Here is a 19,367-nt window from a genome sequence, read left to right as displayed (position 1 = left end):
GGCGAATTCTTCGCCTCACAAGCGCGTTATTTCTACAGTCACGCAATGGAATAGATATGCAGTTATGGACCACGCGGCTGGTCCCGGCGGAGGTTCGAGTCCTCCCGCGGGCGTGGGTGTGTGTGTTTGTCCTTAGGATAATTTAAATTAAGTAGTGTGTAAGCTTAGGGACTGATGACCTTAGCTGTTAAGTCCCATAAGATTTCACACATTTGAACTTTTTTTTTTTTTTTTTTTTTTTTTGGAATAGATACCCCAGCGTGGGCAGACGTAAATCGTAAAGGAGAAAATATTATTGCTGTCTAATAAACACGACAGATATACATGACACAGACTTTTAAACTTCTGGAAAAACGCTACGAAGCTATCCACCATCGTAATTGTTCTGATATAGTTCGACTCGGGTGAGCCTAACATAAAAATCCCCTTGAAATAATTTATCAGCACAAAACGCACAGCTACAGCCCTAGGATATCCATCTGACTGCTTAACTAATGTACTGGCTTTCCAAGCGTACTGGCTGCCAAAATCCACACTAATATTATAAATCCGAAAGTAACCGTGGCTGTTATATGTCCACCTGTAAAGCGCTGAACCGATTTCGATGAAATTTGGTAAAAAAGAAAGAAGGAATATCGACTCCTAAGGGGGCCAAGTGATGCGCAGTTCTGCCCACACCCCTCTGCACACAGTACTAGGCAGCGATACACAGCTAAAATGAGAAGTCAGATATTTGAAGTTTGTCACAAAACGGTACACATACGCTGCTGGCCATTAAATTTGCTACACCGTGATGGGTAGAAAATAGCTAAATTTTACATATTGTGTGTATGTAATACAAAAAATGTTCAAATTTGTGTGAGTTCCTAAGGGACCAAACTGCTGAGGTCATCGATTCCTAGACTTACACATTACTTAAACTAACGTTTGCTAAGAACAATAAACAAACACATGCCCGAGGGAGGACTCGAACCTTTGCCGTGCAGTCCCGTGCAGTCCCTGTAACAAATACTAAATATCTCACGAAATTATCGTCTCCAAGCTACAGACAGGAACTGCAGTAGTCCAAAAACTGCTTAGAAACGGATAAATGAATTAACTGACAGCCTCAATACGCACGGCCACTCCGCGCAGCGTATGTAACACAGCATCTCGTCGTATAGTATAACATGTAGCGCGCTAACTCGTGAGACAAGAATGCAAACCAGGATCGGATCGACTGCGTGCAGAGGATTGATGATAGTGGGCTCGTTTAAGCCACTTTTGCGTTGTTCCGCAACGTGAGCCTCAGAGGATCTGTGCATGAACAACACACAAGACAAATTTTACACGAATCATCATAGACAGACGGCGCTCACGACTTCCCTACGTTAAGCTGTCCTCTCACGGGACGTGGAAACGCCCATGGACGAGCAGCTGGTGACGTCACAGCGGGGAATCTGAGGTTTCTCTACACTGTGGAACGTGAAATAATCAATGTGGCGCGTCAGATGTTTGTCCCGTGGAGACGAACGTGGCCAATGAGGTGCGACAACGATTTTAAGTCAAAATCAAAATTTAGTACGAGGGTTGCCTAGAAAGTAGTGCACTGCATTTTTTTTCTCACCCTAAAACAATGCTACGAATGCGAAACATTATATATGTATTATTTGACGTCTTCTGAGTGAGTGCGCCAAGTTTCCGTCACTTCCGACAGACAGCGTAGCTGCAGGACAGTCTCAAAATGGCGTCTGTCATCATTGAATTTCTCACTGCAGAGGAAGAAACTGAGGGGAATATTCACAAGCGCCTGTGCAAAGTCTATGGAGCATCTGCTGTCGACAGAATTACAGTTAGTCGCTGGGCACGGAGGGTGAGGTCATCAGAAGTTGGTTCGCTGGAGGTCCACGGTTTGCAGCGGTCGGGGAGGCCATCCACGGCTGTCACACCTTACGTGTTGCAGCGTGCTGGTGTTTTCATTCTCGAGGACAGACACATTACGACCCGGCAGTTGGTGCTGCATCCGTCAATCAGCAAAGGAAGTGTGGATGCAATTATCCGCACTCTTGGATATTCAAAAGCATGTGCAAGATGGGTCCTACGGTGTCTAACGGTGGATCACAAATAGCACAGAAAAAATATTTGTCTTGATTTGTTGCAACGTTCTGAGCTGGGTGGAAGGCCTTCTTGGCCCGGATTGTGACAGGTGATGAAACCTGAGTTCACCATTTTGAGCCCAAAACGAAACGACAATCGATGGAATGGCTGTCCTTCTGCATATACAGCTGTAAGAACATATGGTGACATGTACTGCCACGAGTCCGTAGAAATATAACGAAAATGCACTGAATATGGCTATCTGTAGCCGAAATATAGATTTTCAAGAATAAGAAAAGGTAATGGGACGGCAACTGACTGTTACGTGCCTCTCTTTCCTTCTTTCAAGTTTTTTTTCACCTTATCTTTTCTAACGGTTTCTGGGTCTTCCTTATTAAATAAATAGAACGATTATCATCAGAAGTCGATGGTGTTTATTATAAATAATGTATTTCATGCAGTCCTTGTTGCACAGTCCAACGACTGCAATGTTTGCCCAGTGGCCGGAAATATTGACGTTTCTGCCAGTCTATGCCAGTCAGTACACACAAGTTGGGTACTGGAAGTTTTTGCTATTATAAAATTTTCTGTAAAATATATATACCTGTCTCTGGGTTTTATGGACTGCTTCATGTTTGGAGTTTGCCACTAATATCCTTTTTAGTGGTGGTGAGCAGTTTCGAAAAAATCACATCATTTCAAATGAAATTGCGAAACGAATCTCGATCTTTAAATGTATACCTGATGAAGTATGTTACTTCGAGTGATGGTAGTCAACGCAGTATCGATAGTGTGAAATATTATGCATGCACAAATTGACATTAAAGACTATACTTTCACTAAGTTCCATTTAAAGTTGAAATTGGGATGGAGATTCCACTAAATTACCCAATAGCTTCCACTAATATGTGTCTCAGATCTCTTCTTCGGCAGTCGCTAACGCAGCTGTATTAGAAACGTCCATTTTCGTAAATAAATAGTGTGATTTACACGTCAAAAGCAGCCGGGAACCGCCCATGGAAAGCGCTAAGGTCGCATATCACTACGAGGAGCCAGGCTACGTTCCGCGGGATACAGGTAGGTCGTTTCAGGACGTGCAGCACCCACGAAGGACACCACGTGTGGCGAGCTGTGCGATGACAAACACTTGCCTTGTGAGGATAACTCTGGGTTACATTGACGACTGTGGCATCAGCAAGGGCACCCGGGCTCAGAGTTAAACAATAAATTAAAATTTGCCATATCCTGACAATAATGTCCCCGTACTACCGAGGATATAAGCAGTGGAGAAAAGAAAAGTATATGTTTGAAATTTGTGGTCGATTTGGGGGCATGATGGTTGCGAACATGGAGTTTCCACCTCCGATAATAACTACAACTGTGAACCAGCTGGCCATCAAATCGAACTGGGCTGGGTGACAGACACGTGTACGTCATCGCATGCTTTTTCAGCAGTATGCCAGAGTCCATCAGTCTCAGCTGCTGGCGAGTGTTGGCATGCCAGTCCGTCAACAGCCCACGACCAGGTGTCGTCAGTGGACGAGAAATCTTCAGGACGTGCGAGCCAAAGGATGTCAGTTGTGTACCTTCTGTGTCGAAGTTGGCCACGATGGCACGTCTTCATGCAGACTCATTCTGAGGTAACGTCTGAGAAATACCTAAGACAGGACACAGCCAACGGCCTTAACACGTCGGCTACTGTCCAAATTACCCGCAATGCGGAGCAAAGGTCATCGTGTTTCGTACCCAGTGGCCTTTGCATTTTCATATTTGAAATGTATGCGACATGCGTAATAAACAACAAGAAGTTCTAATACATATGAGGCACCATAACAATGCTGAAGCTGTACTTTCCGAAACAAAAAAGAAAGGTACTGGTTGTGAATATCTGCTTGAGTTCGCGCGCGTTATTTTGGAGGAGTGGACAAAAGCAGTAGGGTGAGAGCAGGAGTATCCATCATTCTAAACAAATGGCGGTCAAAGTACGTAACCTCTTGGGAAGCAGTTACTGAAAGGTTGATAAAGCTCAATCTGAGAAGTAGAGCCATGAATGTAGTGATAGTGGGAGTGTTTGTCCCTATTGAAGACGTCGTTGGAAGTAAAAAAAGAAGAGTTTGCACATATGCTTATAGAGACTATAGAAGCCTTTGTAAGTGGCCATCAACTGACATTGACAGGAGATTTTAACAGCTGAATAGGGAAAGAGAGGAGTAGAATGGTATTGGAATGTATGGGGAGTATGTTACGAATGAGAGTTTGGAAAGGTTGGTGCATGTATTGGAACAATATAACGAACCTCCACTTCTTCTACTGGCTATTGATGGAGGAGACTTGCCATGAGCACGTACAAGTGATAATTTGTGGAATGGATATTTTAACGCTACTGAAATCGCCCTGACACACATACGTTCCCCAGTAGGAGAACGTTATTCTCATTAATTATATAAATTAAGGATAATTGCAGAATGTGGTGCCACACAACGTGGCACTACACAAAACTGGCGCTACTAGCACAGGCGCTTAGGGAACACACACGACACAGATCTGTAAGTCCACGGTATTGACGATAAGTTGAGAAAACCGTCCCGAAACACATGTGCTACAAAACGCCACTGTTTCCTGCGCGTGTACGCAGATATCAATATGGTATACGATCACCATGCACATGTACACAGGCCGCACAACGGGTTGGCATACTCTGGATCAGGTGGTCGAGCAGCTGCTGGGGTATAGCCTCCCATTCTTGCACCAGTGGCTGTCGGAGCTCCTGAAGTGTCGTAGGGGTTTGAAGACGTGCAGCGTTACGTCGACCGAGAGTATCCCAGACGTGCTCGATGGTTTAGGTCTGGAGAATAGGCAGGCCACTCCATTCGCCTGCTATCTTTTGTGTCAAGGTACTCCTCCACGATGGCAGCTCGGTGGGGCCGTGCGTTATCATTCATCAGGAAGAAGGTGAGACCCACTGCACCTCTGAAAAGGCGGACATACTGGTGCAAAATGAAGTCCTATTACACCTGACCTGTTACAGTTCCTCTGTCAAAGACATGCAGGGGTGTACATGCACCAATCATAATCCCACCCCAAACCATAAAACCACGACTTCCATACATGTCCCTTTCAAGGACATTAAGAGGTTACTATCTGGTTCCTGGTTCACGTCAGATGAAAACCCGGCGAGGATCACTGTTCAGACTATACCTGGACTCGTCCGTGAACATAACCTGGGACCACTCTTCCTATGACGATGTACTGTGTTCCTGACACAAGGCTTTACGGGCTCTCCTGTGACCAGGGGTCAGTGGAATGCACCTTGCAAATCTCCGGGCGAATAAACCATGTCTGTTCAGTGGTCTGTGGACCGTATGTCTGGAGACAACTGTTCCAGCGGCTGCGGTAAGGTCCCGATCAAGGCTACCTGCAGTACTCCATGGCCGTCTGCGGGCACTGATGGTGAGATATCAGTCTTCTTGTGGTGTTGTACACTGTGGACTTCCCGTACTGTAGCGCTTGGACACGTTTCCTGTCTACTGGAATCGTTGCCATAATCTTGAGATCACACTTTGTGGCACACGGAGGCCCCGTGCTACGACCTGCTGTGTTTAACCAGCCTCCAGTCGCCCTAGTATTCTACCCCTCATAACGTCATCAATATGTGTTCTTTGAGCCATTTTCAACACACAGTCACCGTTAGCACGTCTGAAAACGTCTGGACACTTACTTGCTGCAGCGTACTCTGACATGTACGAACACACCTGTGCATATGTGGACTGCTGCCAGCGCCACTGCGTGACGACCGCAGGTGAAATGAACCGCATGGTCATACCCCGAGGTGATTTAAACCCGCAAACCGCCCACCAGAGCGTTGTTTCACCATGTATCAGCATTATCCTTAATTTATGAGCATGAGTGTAGTATCTACTAAAGGATAAATGGCTTGATTTTAACACATCTATTCATCAAAAAAACAATTTAAGGAAACAAAATAATGATTACAAATCTCAGAGTCTCCCTGTATTAATACTGGTCCTTAAACTGTCTGGCTCTGCCCTATAATGTGCTCGCGATCTGCGATTAGGCGCGAAGTAACTGACATCCCCCGTTGTGCTAAACAGCAAGAAGGAATTACTATTTCAATGAGCAGTGTGAAACAGTGCAGAAAGGAGTGGAATACGTAATTCACCAATGTAAATTCACTTTCCTACACGCCGGTGCACAAGGAAGATCACCGTAATGATCAGAAGCTATTACCACAGAACTTCTCGCCTCAGCGAGATAATAGCAAAATTGTACTTCACCAAAATTACAGCCGAAGACGTCAGTCGACTTCCATGGACCTCCAAGACGACTCTTCTGCTCTACGACCCCGCAACCACTCACTTTTTACCTCTCTCAACTTTTCACTCCTCAAAGTCTTTTCTCCCCCTTAAAGTTGGCGAATCATCTTTCCGGAAGGCGCTCGTTTCTGAACGCCGACCAATCACAGTTTATAATCCAGATCGAAGTTTCTGGAAGTTCTTTCTATTTCCGTAGGAAAGTACGCGAATACCTGCTGCCATGTGTTTTTGGCTCACCAGGCCGTTTTCTTACGCCTACTTGCCGGACACATGTTTCCGTTTGGCAGTTGTGCAGCTAATGGACGGGTCCCGGGATTAGCGCCGGAAGCTACTGTCCCGTCCTATTGTCCGAAGGAATGTGTGAGCTTCCTGTGTCCTTCCGTTCTACCACAAGTTTCACATCTCTGCTTGTTCCCCATTCACCCAACATGCAGACATTATACAATAGATTAAGGGTACTAGACGATGTCAGTCCATACATGTTTTTAATGAACGAGCACAAAACTATCTTTTCTATCATTGAAGGGGCTTACTTATATCGTATTGGACGTAAACGCAGTTTGTAAGTTCTAAAAGAACGCCATCATACAACAGTATGAATTACGAGTGGAAAATACATCCTTTGCTCAGAAGAATATACATAAATTTACATACAAGAGGATTGAAATTAATTATTGATTATCGAATCTTGACGCAAAAGACCAATTTAAAAATTCACGATGTCAGGATTAAAAGAGGGACAGATTACGGAAATGAACTTGGCGGAATGTAAAGTTTATATTCTCCATATTTTCTGGAAGATTGGCGAACAGAAAGGCACCTAAGTATGAACTGCACTGTAGCAATGTAACTGTAGATTTAGATGTTATATCGCCTTCATATGCTAGATGCAGCTATGATGCCCAAACGGAGGTGTATTAAGTGGAAGAAAAAACTTAAATAGGACTACTGGCCACTAAAACCGAAACACCATGAGGCGGCATACAACAAACGTCAGACTGAGGTGAAGTGTACTAAAAGCATGGATAAAAAAATTTCAGCAGAATCGCAAAAATTTGGTAGAAGTAATGACGTTTATATTCTGTGTACAAGGAAAGATTACAGTCAAAACAGCACTTGAATGAAGATTGTTTTCTGATAAGACTGTGTTACGTCCCGTGGAAGAAGCAGAAATCTCTACTAGCACTAGCAAATTAGACACTGCGGTTTATATCTTCTCTATATTGGCCAGGATCCTACGACTGTGATGTTAATAAGGAATCGATACACTCACGATAGCCTACTAAATGTCGTGCGCGATCTCTACGGACCGAAGCGCCTGGCGTCCGAGAGGATAGACATAAGGTTTCCTCGGCCGTGCAGCCACACCACGGCACGAGATGTGCTTGTTTGCTACCAGGCACTCACCTTTAGGGACACTGTGGCATCGTTTTAAGCAGCACACACTCTCAGAACAGTGACAGTTGCTGCGACTTCCGTCAACACGTCAACAGCAGCGAGAGAGACACCCAACAACATTTGACATAGGAAAAAATGGCACCGAGTCCTCTTTATCAAGCGAGTTTCATTTCTGCATACAGCATCGCGATGGACCTATCCACGTGTGGGGTCTCCGAACGGAACTGCATTTGCCAGCTATACGTGGCCAGCATCTGGCGTGGTGATACAGGATACCTTCTTCTTCTTCTTCTTCTTCTTCTTCTTCTTGTGGATTATCTACGGCTGGCGCCACTCCTCCGCCCCCAGTAGCCTTCTTCTTCTGTCTTCACTTTTCTCGCCGTTCATATTCCTTTCCTCCACTGCCTCCTCCACATCATTTTGTCAGTTGCGTCGTTGGTGACCCCTATTCTTCCGCTTGGACGGTATTCATTGTAGTATCGTATTCATTCGCCTTATTCAAATGGCCAAACCACATCAGCTGTTTTTGTTGGATGTCTTCACAGATGTTTCTATCCATTTTCATCCCTTGCCGGATTACGTCATTTCTTATCCTATCCATCCTAGTAATAATTTGTGTTTCATCTTAAGAAATTCATCTCAGTGGCAAGCAGTTTATTCTTAGTTCTTCTGGTAACGTCCCAGACTTCTGCCCCACACAAAACTAGACTCTTGACTCTAGTCTTACACATTCCCTTCTTCGTTGTTCATCTTATCTTTTTGTTCCACAGAATAGAGTTCAAAGCCCTTCTTACAGCGCCGTTGTTAAACCTACTAGCGATTCCAGCATTGCTTGTGCCCTGCTCGTTAAATAATACCCAAAAATATTTTGCATTTCCCACACCTACAATTACTTCTCCATCTACCTCCAAATTATTTACTTTTTCCGTTCCAACAGCCAAGTACTCAAATTTCTTCATGTTCATCTTCAGACCGGCCTTATTGTCTTCTTGTTTAAGCGTTCTTCGTTTACACCGCAGATCGTCTTCATATTTTACCCTTGCAATCTGGTCATCTGCAAAATACGGGCTAAATATCTTGCTGCCGTCTACTGTCACCCTCATAACTTGGCTTTTTCTATGCCAAGTCAGATGAATTTCTCCTAGATGCAGCTTAAGGAGTGTTGGTGACAGCCCACATCATTGCCGCAGACAATACTTCACATCGAATTCTTCTGTCCAACTAATCCAAGCGCTTATTCTCACTGCGTTATTTTCATATAATTTCATAGCAGTGTTTAAGAACTTTATGATGTAACAATTCACTAGCTGACGCTCGTATTGACTTGATTGTTCTTCGGGCCTTAGCACTACGAGCTCCACCAACCATCCTTCTTACATAATCACATATTTCTTCCCATGCCTTTTTTACGTGGTATCACTTCTCTTTTTACTTCTCTGTTTAGTGTCCTATATCTAGCTCTACTTTGACTGTCATTCATATTTAGGAATGTCAAATAAGTTTATTTTTATCCTTTCAACCATGTCTGCTCTTTCTGCATCCCACCAAACTGGTTTCATTTTCTTCACCTATGTTCCAACGGCTTCTTTCGCTGTTTCATCTATGGCCTTCTTTATTATAAAAAATGGTTCAAATGGCTCTGAGCACTATGGGACTTAACATCTATGGTTATCAGTCCCCTAGAACTTAGAACTACTTAAACCTGACTAACCTAAGGACATCACACAACACCCAGTCATCACGAGGCAGAGAAAACCTTTATACACTCATTTTTATCTTTTGCTGTTCTCTCTGCGCTCTCCAGTTTATTTGACAATCGCTGTTGGTGTAAGTACTTAGTACTATCTTCCTTTAAACTGTCCAAGCCTCTGACAGAGGGAGGGAAAAATGAATACTTGAATCGTTCTGTGCCATCTCTGATTTCTTTTATTTTATTTTACTGCGATGATCATTCCTCCCTACGCAGGTTCGTGAGAATATTTTCACATTCTCGAGAAAGTTGGTGGCGGAAATTTCGTGAAAGCATCTCGCGGGAACGGAAAATGCCTTTGTTTTAATGAGTGCCACCCCAACTCGCTTATCATACCCGCCACACTCTACTTCACGATAATAGAAAACGAGCTGTCCATCTTTGAATCTTTTCGATGTCCTCCGGCAATACCGTCTGGTAAAGATACCATACTGCATCCTCTAGCAGAGGTCGAAGAAGCGCAGGGGAGACAGTCTTTTCAGTAGACTTGTGTCATCTTGTGAGTCTTCTGACAGTAAAACACGGTCTTTGCTTTGCCTTCCCCACAATATCGTCTATGTGAGCGTTCCATTATAAGTTGCTCATAACTGTAATTCCTAAGTGTTTAGTGGAATTGACAGCGTTTAAATATAAGTGATTCATCGTGCAACTGAAATATAACGGATTTCTTCTCGTACTCATGTCACACTCTTTCTTATTCATAAAAAACTGCCAGTTTTTGCACCAAACAGATATCGTCTGTAAGTTTGTTTTGCGATTGCTTTTGATCTGATGACTTACTAAACGGTAAACAACAGCATCATCTACATCTACATCTACAGCTACATCCATACTCCGCAAGCCGTTGCTGAGGGTACCTTGAGTACCTCTATCGGTTCTCCCTTCTATTCCAGTCTCGTATTGTTCGTGGAAAGAAAGATTGTCGGTATGCCTCTGTGTGGGCTCTAATCTCTCTGATTTTATCCTCATGGTCTCTTCGCGAGATATATGTAGGAGGGAGCAATATACTGCTTGACTCCTCGGTGAAGGTATGTTCTCGAAACTTCAACAAAAGCCCGTACCGAGCTACTGAGCGTCTCCCTTGCAGAGTCTTCCACTGGAGTTTATCATCTCCGTAACGCTTTCGCGATTACTAAATGATCCTGTAACGAAGCGCGCTGCTCTCAGTTGGATCTTCTCTATCTCTTCTATCAACCCTATCTGGTACGGATCCTACACCCGTGAGCAGTATTCAAGCAGTGGACGAACAAGTATACTTCCTTTGTTTCCGGGCTGAATTTCCCTAGTATTCTTCCAATGAATCTCAGTCTGGCATCTGCTTTACCGACGATTAATTTTATATGGTCATTCCATTTTAAATCACTCTCTCAGATAATTTATGGAATTAACTGCTTCCAGTTGCTGACCTGCTATATTGTGGCTAAATGATAAAGGATCTTTCTTTCTATGTATTTGCAGCACACTACACTTGTCTACATTGAGATACAAGTACCATTCCCTGCACCATGTGACAATTCGTTGCAGATCCTACTGCATTTAAGTACAATTTTCCATTGTTACAACCTCTCGATATACTACAGCATCATCCACAAAAGCCTCTTTAACTTCAGATGTTATCCACAAGGTCATTTGTATATATTATGGATGGCAACGGTTCTACGACACTCCCCTGTGGCATACCTGAAATCACTCTTACTTCGGAAGACTTCTCTCCATTGAGAATGACATGCTGCGTTCTGTTATCTAGGAACTCTTCAATCCAATCACACAATTGGTCTGACAGTCCATATGCTCTTATTTTGTTCATTAAACGACTGTGGGGAACTGTATCAAACGCCTTGCAAAAGTCAAGAAACACGACATCTACCTGGGAATCTAGGACGGCTGCTCAGATTGTCCCATAAATGGTTTATATAGATTATGGACAGCAATATAACTATAACACTTCCTTGGGGATCGGAGGATATCACTTCTGTTTTACTCGATGATTTTCCATCGGTTAATATTGTGATTCTTCTGACGGAAAATCACGAATGCAGTCGCACAAGTAAATCGATACTCCATACGCATGTAATTTGGTGAGATGTCCCTTGTGAGGAACGACTTCAAAAGCCTTCAGGAAATCTGGAAATACTGAATCAATTTGATATCCGCAGTCGATAGTACTCATTATTTCGTGCGAATAAAGAACTAGTTGTGTTTCACGAGAGATATACTTCCTGAATACATGTTGACTTTGTGTCAAATCTCTTGCAATGTTCGCTATAGCAGACCCTTACAAATGGTGACTGTAGCATCAGATCAGTCAGATCCCGTGCTTTCGTTCATACACACTATCTTTAATATAACTCCACAGAAAGAAGGCGTAAAAAGTGAGGTTAATGGCAAGCATGTAACGAATCAGTGACGCATTCCAAAAAGACTCTTTTGGAAAACGCGTTTAAGGAACCAGAACAAAGGTGACATGCTGATGCATTACGCGTCTCCTCTTCCGTGACGCGCTCTACACTGCAGTTCGGGAATCGCAGGAGCGTCCGAAGCCTTATTTACCGATGAAGCATGTTGAAGAGAGGCAGTTGCGTGACCGGTGAGCCAGTAATTAGCTTCCGCTGTTTACCGGCTCAGGTGGACAATGAGGTTGGGAAAAAAACAAAAGAAGTGTAGTCAGACGGTGGGACGACAGTAGCAAACAGCTTCACGTAGATACCTCCTACTGAAAAATGCGGTTTTTCCCGATCGACCGTTTGATAATTTATTTCAATTTTCGTCCTAAAACAGCGAATTAATGTGTTATGTGATAGAACAGTAATCGAAAACAGCGCGGAATTACTATGTAGGGGATTGCCGTATCGAAGTGCTGCACACCTGGGCAAATTTAACTGTAGTTAAATTATGAGTTGGTATGTCTGAGCACAGTCGTATCACATGCCCTTGCATTAAAGGGTTTGAGTACATTTCACTGAGAATGTGGATGAGGATGACGCCGACAGAACCACGGGGTTTACCAATCGCGCTTGGCTTTGCCTAACAGTGTTACTGTATGGTTTACCGCATTAGGTATTCTCCCATTCTGCCCCTGAGATTCTTTGCTTCCCTCATCCCACCAACTAAATGTTGTTTGCCAGAAACAAAACAAAGGTATAATCACGATGTAGAATAAAAGAATAGCTATTTTATCTTGTTACATGACTTTTAGCGCTAAGGACTACTTGATACTACACCAAAATCAAATTGAGGTCATTAATGTCTCATCCATTTCTATTCCACCTCTACCTCTGTCTTTCTGTAACGGTCCATCTCTCGCCATATCTCCCCAATCACTCTGCATTTCTTTCGGCCCATGACCGTACGTGATATGAATACTTTCCGCCCTTTGACTACTGCTTTACAATTCCAGCTCTCCGTCTGAACATGGATCACTAGAAGTTAATAACAATCTTATATATTTTCCGCGTTTCCACTTAATATGTGACGTTCTGTCTTCACGTATTCTAGCCAGGTACACGCGCTACTCCATGAGTGCTGAATCGCTGGACCAAAGTCCAAGAGTACAGAGTTCGAAGACGCAGCTCAATCCAGCACTATTTCCATTAACTCATTCAGCTTCTGCATAGTCTTGCTCCCTTGTGTTTTAGCTCTATTGCAGGTCAGATAGCTCGCCTGCCTCCGCCTGGTTAAAAACTGGAAGTATATCATGGCACGTTCTGAGATGCGAAATATAACTTTTATTTTACTCTGTGACAGTCGAGTTCGCCCTGCTGACAGCTTCTCATCCGCTCTCTACCCAGACAGTCCAATTTCCAATGCATGTTTGCCTCCCAATAAAACGGGGTCATCATTGTTGTCTATTTCACAGTCCTGATCTACTCTTGAGTACTGCTATGTACACACTTAGTATTCGTATGTTTGGTTTTATAGTACTGTGTCACATGTTTACATTCATTCCAAGCACTACATTTTCTAAGTAATGACTAATACAATATGGTTGCTTAAAACATTTTAATTCTCATCCGTAAAAATAGTCCAAGAGCGAAAGTGGTAGATATTTGGGTTTAAAATAAAAACAGCTGATGGGTCGAATGTGCATTTTATACGTTATTTATTTCACTCTCTTTCACCACCCATCACCCTTCCTTCAAAGAGTTTAGCCTTCCAGTACCAAAACTGCAGTCACTGATATCATTGCGAAATACATCTGACTCTATCGTCAAAGAACACAATACAAAATTACACATGACGGAGCGAGATGTATTACACAAGATTAAACACTGTAAATATACTACCGGTTTTAGAGCTGTATATTTAAGCATTGATTTATTATTTGTTATATCTGTACATCAACAAACTAACAGCTTGCTTATCCTCCTTAGAGCAAGAATTGGAAGGAAAACCATGCACGTTCACTCTCGGCGATAACAACTTTGCTAACAATGGTAACTGCATGTAAGTGGCACAATAAACGGTGTCTGATGGGTCCGTCGTTCGGTTTCGTCACATATCGGATTTGTCCAGAACACTTCATATCGACTTCCCCGTTTTTTGATTTCTGCAAACGCCTGAGACCTAGCAGTTGTAGTATCAAAATTGCGTGGTGAAGTTAAACGTTGCAGTTCGCGTTAGTAGCGCCGAGCACCGATTACGTCAGCATTTCCCTCCACGCCTCCGCCCACCGAAAAGACTAATCTTGTCATTTAGATTTTTGTTCATAGTTATCAGCAGCTGTTATTCAAAAATGCCGACTTTTTTTTTTTTACCGCAGCTGGTGTGCTATTTCTTCAGAACGGAAGTCTTGCGATTCCAGTCACGTCGCTACCCCTCTTTGTCCCACCTATACTAACTTGTTTCACACAAATAAAGAGAATGTCTGGACGTGATGGAAGCTCATAAAGCAGTAAGACACCTCCACACAGTGAAAGTAAATTTAAGTTCTACTACAATATCAAAAGATCAACTTCAAATATTTACCGAAAATCTCCAAAAAATATAATATAAAAATATCGGCCATCGATATTGCCATTTCGATATCGATATATCGTAGAAGGTAAGCCACATAATTAAATCGATACTTTTGGAAAAAGAATCGATATATCGACATTTTATCTACAGTCCTAGTGTGTGTTTGTGTGTCTACCTTAAGGCTACATTTAAGGATGGTCCACTGAGGCACAAGATTTATTCTAGAGGTACACAGAGTCTGTAAACTACTGGCACATATTAGTTTGCCAGATAGTCACCATGGTTGTCCAAGCACTTGTTTCGTCGGAAAACAGGTATACTGTAACCAGCATGAAATAAATCAGGGTCCATGTATAGGAGTCACTTAGCAACGGCCTGCTAAAGTATAAATGGCTTCTGAAGTGACGACCTGTCGCAGGGTTCCTCAGTAGACCGAAGAGATGTCAAATCTCTTCGTGCGGGATCCAGTCCGTTTGGACGACGTTCCAATGCATTCCATCGGAAAATCTGAACAAAATCACCCTTCGTCGTAGCCAACTGTGGTTGGGTGTTTTCGTGCAGAAATACGATACCTGTCGAACGTAATCTCAGTCCTTTCCTCCGAATCGCTGTCTGCAACCGTTCCAGCGGGGCAATATTAACGCGTGTTCCCATTGTATTCCCCCCCCCCCTTCCTTCTTCCATCTATTGTCCACATTAAACAATGTCCAGTCCAAGTAATTAATAAGCAAAGTCTTTTATGAAGATTTGAAAGGAGCGAAGATTACAATAAACTTTCAAATTTACTTAGCTTGTCATGTTGAGATAGCTCCATTTCTTCCTGTCGGCGGTCTGATTCTTGAAGCTGAAAATCTAACATCAGGTCCTCACTGTTGGTTTGAACCAAATAAATCGGAAGAACGTTGTTATAGAATTTTTTTACGTATATATATTTTCCACTGATTTTCTCACGTTTTAGTATTTCATACAGTGTTTTGATTTTTCACATTAACGAAGCCGAAATTACATTGTTGACGCCTATTATAGAAAATACGTCCGATCACAGCAGAGGCAAGCTTATGACTTTCACACTCTGCGGAAATAACAATATTCCAGACGGGTTAAAATTTTTCTTAATAAATGAATTCCTACTAGTTTGTGTTACATTATTGATATCTATTATTATTTCATAAATTAATATAGAAATAAACGTAGTAAACAGTACAGGATAATTATTAACAGAAATATTAAGTGTGCAAATAATTGGTAATTTCAAATGTTTCTAAAAAATAATTTTAACTGTACATTCTGAACCAGTATTTATCGATTGTAACATCGAAACTAAAATATTTTATAAAGTAATTCCTTTTCATAAATTTTAGATTGAAATATAAAATACTGTTTATAAGATTATATGAAAGTTTTCAGAAAAACAACTGAGATAATACCGACCTGTCCAAAATACGAAAAGTAATACTGGTATCGACAACCACTGTTGAGGCAAAGTAATGCTAGAGGTGGACGTCCAATTACACCATGGGTGAGGATATAAGCCAGTAGCACAACCTGCGTGTCCTGAGTAACTATGACAATACCTTTATTAGCCGATACTGTTATTTTGAATCTTGTCAGGGGAAAAGGAGGGTGTGTCCATGACACTGACATTTTATTTGGCTTAGTTGCTACAATATGCTCCTCTGTTTCGTCCCCTGTGACGATTCGGAACACGAATGGGCTTGCGCTCCTCCTAATACAGCAAGAAGTGCTGGCGGGGCAACACCATTCGCTTTGTTTCACTCTCATCTGACAGGTAAGAGTTGCTGCATGAATTCCTCTGGTAGTCCGACGTGTTATGCAACATATCGACTGCCCTGCCAGTGATGTTGAGTTCATGTGCAGTCTGCCACATACGAATGCTACGACTGCGCTGAGATAAACCTTCGACCCGACTTATGTTTACTGACAGGAATAACCAAATGAAAACAATCAACTCAGTCAGTAATACTTTTACGTATCGCTTGGACTATTATTCATTCATTCATTTCTTTCGAGTGAAATGTAATAGTTTTACTTGCCGGTTGGACTATTATTCATTCATTCATTCATTCATTCATTCATTCATTTCCTTCAAGTGAAACTGTGGCAGCAATCGAATCAAAAGAGATCCGTATAGTCCGTTGTAGTTTTGCATATTAGCTGAATTATTCATCATTTTATAGCAATTAGTCTGTACTCTGTCTGTCGGCCAGTCTGAGTCATTTAGGCGTTTTCCCAACAATCGTCTAGACGAATACTAGGCTGGTAAGAGAAAACTGACGAATGTGACAAGCATGTTTCGTGAAAATAAGCTTACGACAAGCAGCAGGATATGTTTGAAAAGCACGTGATTAATTCCCCAGTTAAGAAAAAAGGTATCCTCTAAGCTTGCTGTTCACATCACGCCAGTATTCAGCGAAATATAATTAAGGGGAATGGGTGCGAAACCAATTAGAGGAAAGGACCATGGCCTCAGCAATTAATAAGAAAAGTCCTTTATGAAGATTTGAAAGGAGCGAAGATTACAATGAACTTTCAAATTTACTTATCATATTGAGATAGTTCCAGTTCTACCTGTTTAGCGGTCTGATTCTTGAAGTTGAAAATCTAACATCAAGTCCTCACTGTTCCTTTAAACATAAATTTGTAAGGTAATGACAGTTATTAAACTGTTAAAAACTAATCAAATATTGATAGTTAAGGCCAGAAGTCCGAAAAATTCCTATTTCGATAAATAACACACAAATTCTGAAAATAGTTCATTTTTAGACATGTACTTTTCATTTAACTCTCTTTGAAATAAGGTACGTTACATGTCTTTAAAATGATGGCAACCCTTGTCATGGGTCACGTGTAACCGAAAAGGCTGAAGAAGTATCTAAAAGGAAACACTCCTATCGGGAAACTGAGTGAAAGCTTTCATACAGCTACTGACATTGCAGTCAGAAACTTGTGTTAGCCGTTTGTCTCGCACTGAGTGAAACCAAAACCATTCGCACCCTGAGAGTAGGTGAAAAATATGCTTATACCTGATCATGGCCGCAAAGACTAGTTTCATCCAGTTGTATCTTTCAACTGAAAGAAACAACCGACTGAATGGAAAAAAAAACAGTGGACTGGCCAATCGAGTGGTTAAACTGGACGATTGTGATTTCGCCATACAGTTAGAAGCGCTTCGTCGCGGTGACTTTTGAACTCTCACACGTTTATTCAGCCTCTATAAAATTCCTCCCACAAAACCACACCTTTTTTGTGACCTTATACTCGCTCCGTAGGCTTTAACTAGGTGGTGATGAGTTAAACCTGGAACGTTTTCTTTGAAAGCAAAAATATTATTACACTTCACACTTTAATCGGCGACTACCCGTATCAGTCAACCCCTCCACCTTGAAACTGTACTTTGGAGGGCAACGGCACAGCTACCTCCATCTACCGGCAGCATTTAAAAGCTTTGATCATCTCCTCTATCTAGACATGGAATTTAATTCTCGCGGGGTGTTTTTATACACGTGAGGGCTCTTGTTACATCGGATGATGGACCATCTTCGTACAGCACAACAAAAACTACTACCATCAAAGCTTTATTCTCTGTCGACAACATTTGTCTTTGCTTAACAACCATTTCTCTCTTTGCAGACTCTCTTGCCTGAGCTGTTTGCCCATTATCCAACGCAGACGTCCATCAAGACCATGTGCCACTTTATGCAGCTCATGGCGTCAGGTGAGATTTAGTATAACAAAGTCAAGTTTTTATATTTTATGTCGTATTTCTGAACTTGGGAGGTAGACGTTACTGTGCTGACCCAGCAGCGATGGTGTTTTGGAAGTCCATCTTATCTAGATACACACTGCAAAAGTCAGCGTATGGAGCATGGTGGAGGGTAGCTTGTACCACTTCTAGTCGCTTCCGTTCCTCTCCCACTCGCAAACAGAGCGAGTAAAAAACGACTGTCTAAGTGCCTACGTACGAGCCCTAATACTCTTACCTTCGTAGTCCGACTGTCTAAGTGCCTACGTACGAGCCCTAATACTCTTACCTTCGTAGTCCCTACGCGAAATGTACGTTGGGAGCACTAGAATGGTTCTACAGTCAACGTGAAATGTCGGTCCAGTAGATATTCTCAGTACTGTTTCGCGAAAAGGATGTCATCTACCATAAAGTCTTTCTCATTTGAGCTCACGAGGCATCTCCGTAATACTGACCAATCGATTGAACCTACCGGTAACAAATGTAGCAGCCCCACTCAGAAGGGCCTCGATGTCTCCCTTTAATCGACCTCGTGGGGACCCGAAACACTCCAGCATCACTCAAGAATGGGACGCACTAGTGATCTACACGCAGTCTCCTTTACAGATGAACCATACAGTCTTAAAACTCTTCCAGTAAACGCAAGTCGACCATTCACCTTCCGTACTACCGTTTTTAAATGTTCGCTCCATTTCATATCGCTCGACACTGTTACGGATAAGTATTTAATCGACATGGACACTACTTATTCTGTACACCAATACAAGTGGATTGTTTTCCGACTCATTCCCATTAACTTACATTTTCCTACATCTAGAGCAATGTGCCATTCTTCACACCAACTAGAAATTTTGTCTAAGTCTTCTTGTACCCTCCTACAGTCACTCAACATCTTCCCCTGCACCACAGCGTTATCAGCAAACAGCCGCAGATTACTGCCCACCCATTTTGTGTATATAGCGGTCCTATAACACTTACCTTGGGCGCTTCTGATGATACCCTCATCTGTGATGAACACTCGCCGTCGAGGACTACAAACTGCGTCCTATTACTTAAGAAATGATAATTAAGTCAAGACCTTAAGCTGCCG

General features: G+C 42.4%; 1 protein-coding gene across 1 annotated transcript in view; it reads left to right on the top strand.

The window, feature by feature from the left end:
- Positions 1-19,367, top strand: part of LOC124803167 (lipase 3-like) — a 171,323-nt gene that overhangs the window by 112,806 nt on the left and 39,150 nt on the right. The window contains exon 6 of the mRNA XM_047264349.1: positions 18,166-18,250. Coding sequence (XP_047120305.1) covers positions 18,166-18,250 — 85 coding nt within the window. The remainder of the gene's footprint in view (positions 1-18,165; positions 18,251-19,367) is intronic.

The sequence above is a fragment of the Schistocerca piceifrons genome, chromosome 6, assembly GCF_021461385.2.
Source record: "Schistocerca piceifrons isolate TAMUIC-IGC-003096 chromosome 6, iqSchPice1.1, whole genome shotgun sequence".
Classification (NCBI taxonomy): Eukaryota; Metazoa; Arthropoda; class Insecta; order Orthoptera; family Acrididae; genus Schistocerca; species Schistocerca piceifrons.
Note: the sequence above shows the minus strand (reverse complement) of the source record. Positions and strands in the feature narration are given on the sequence as shown.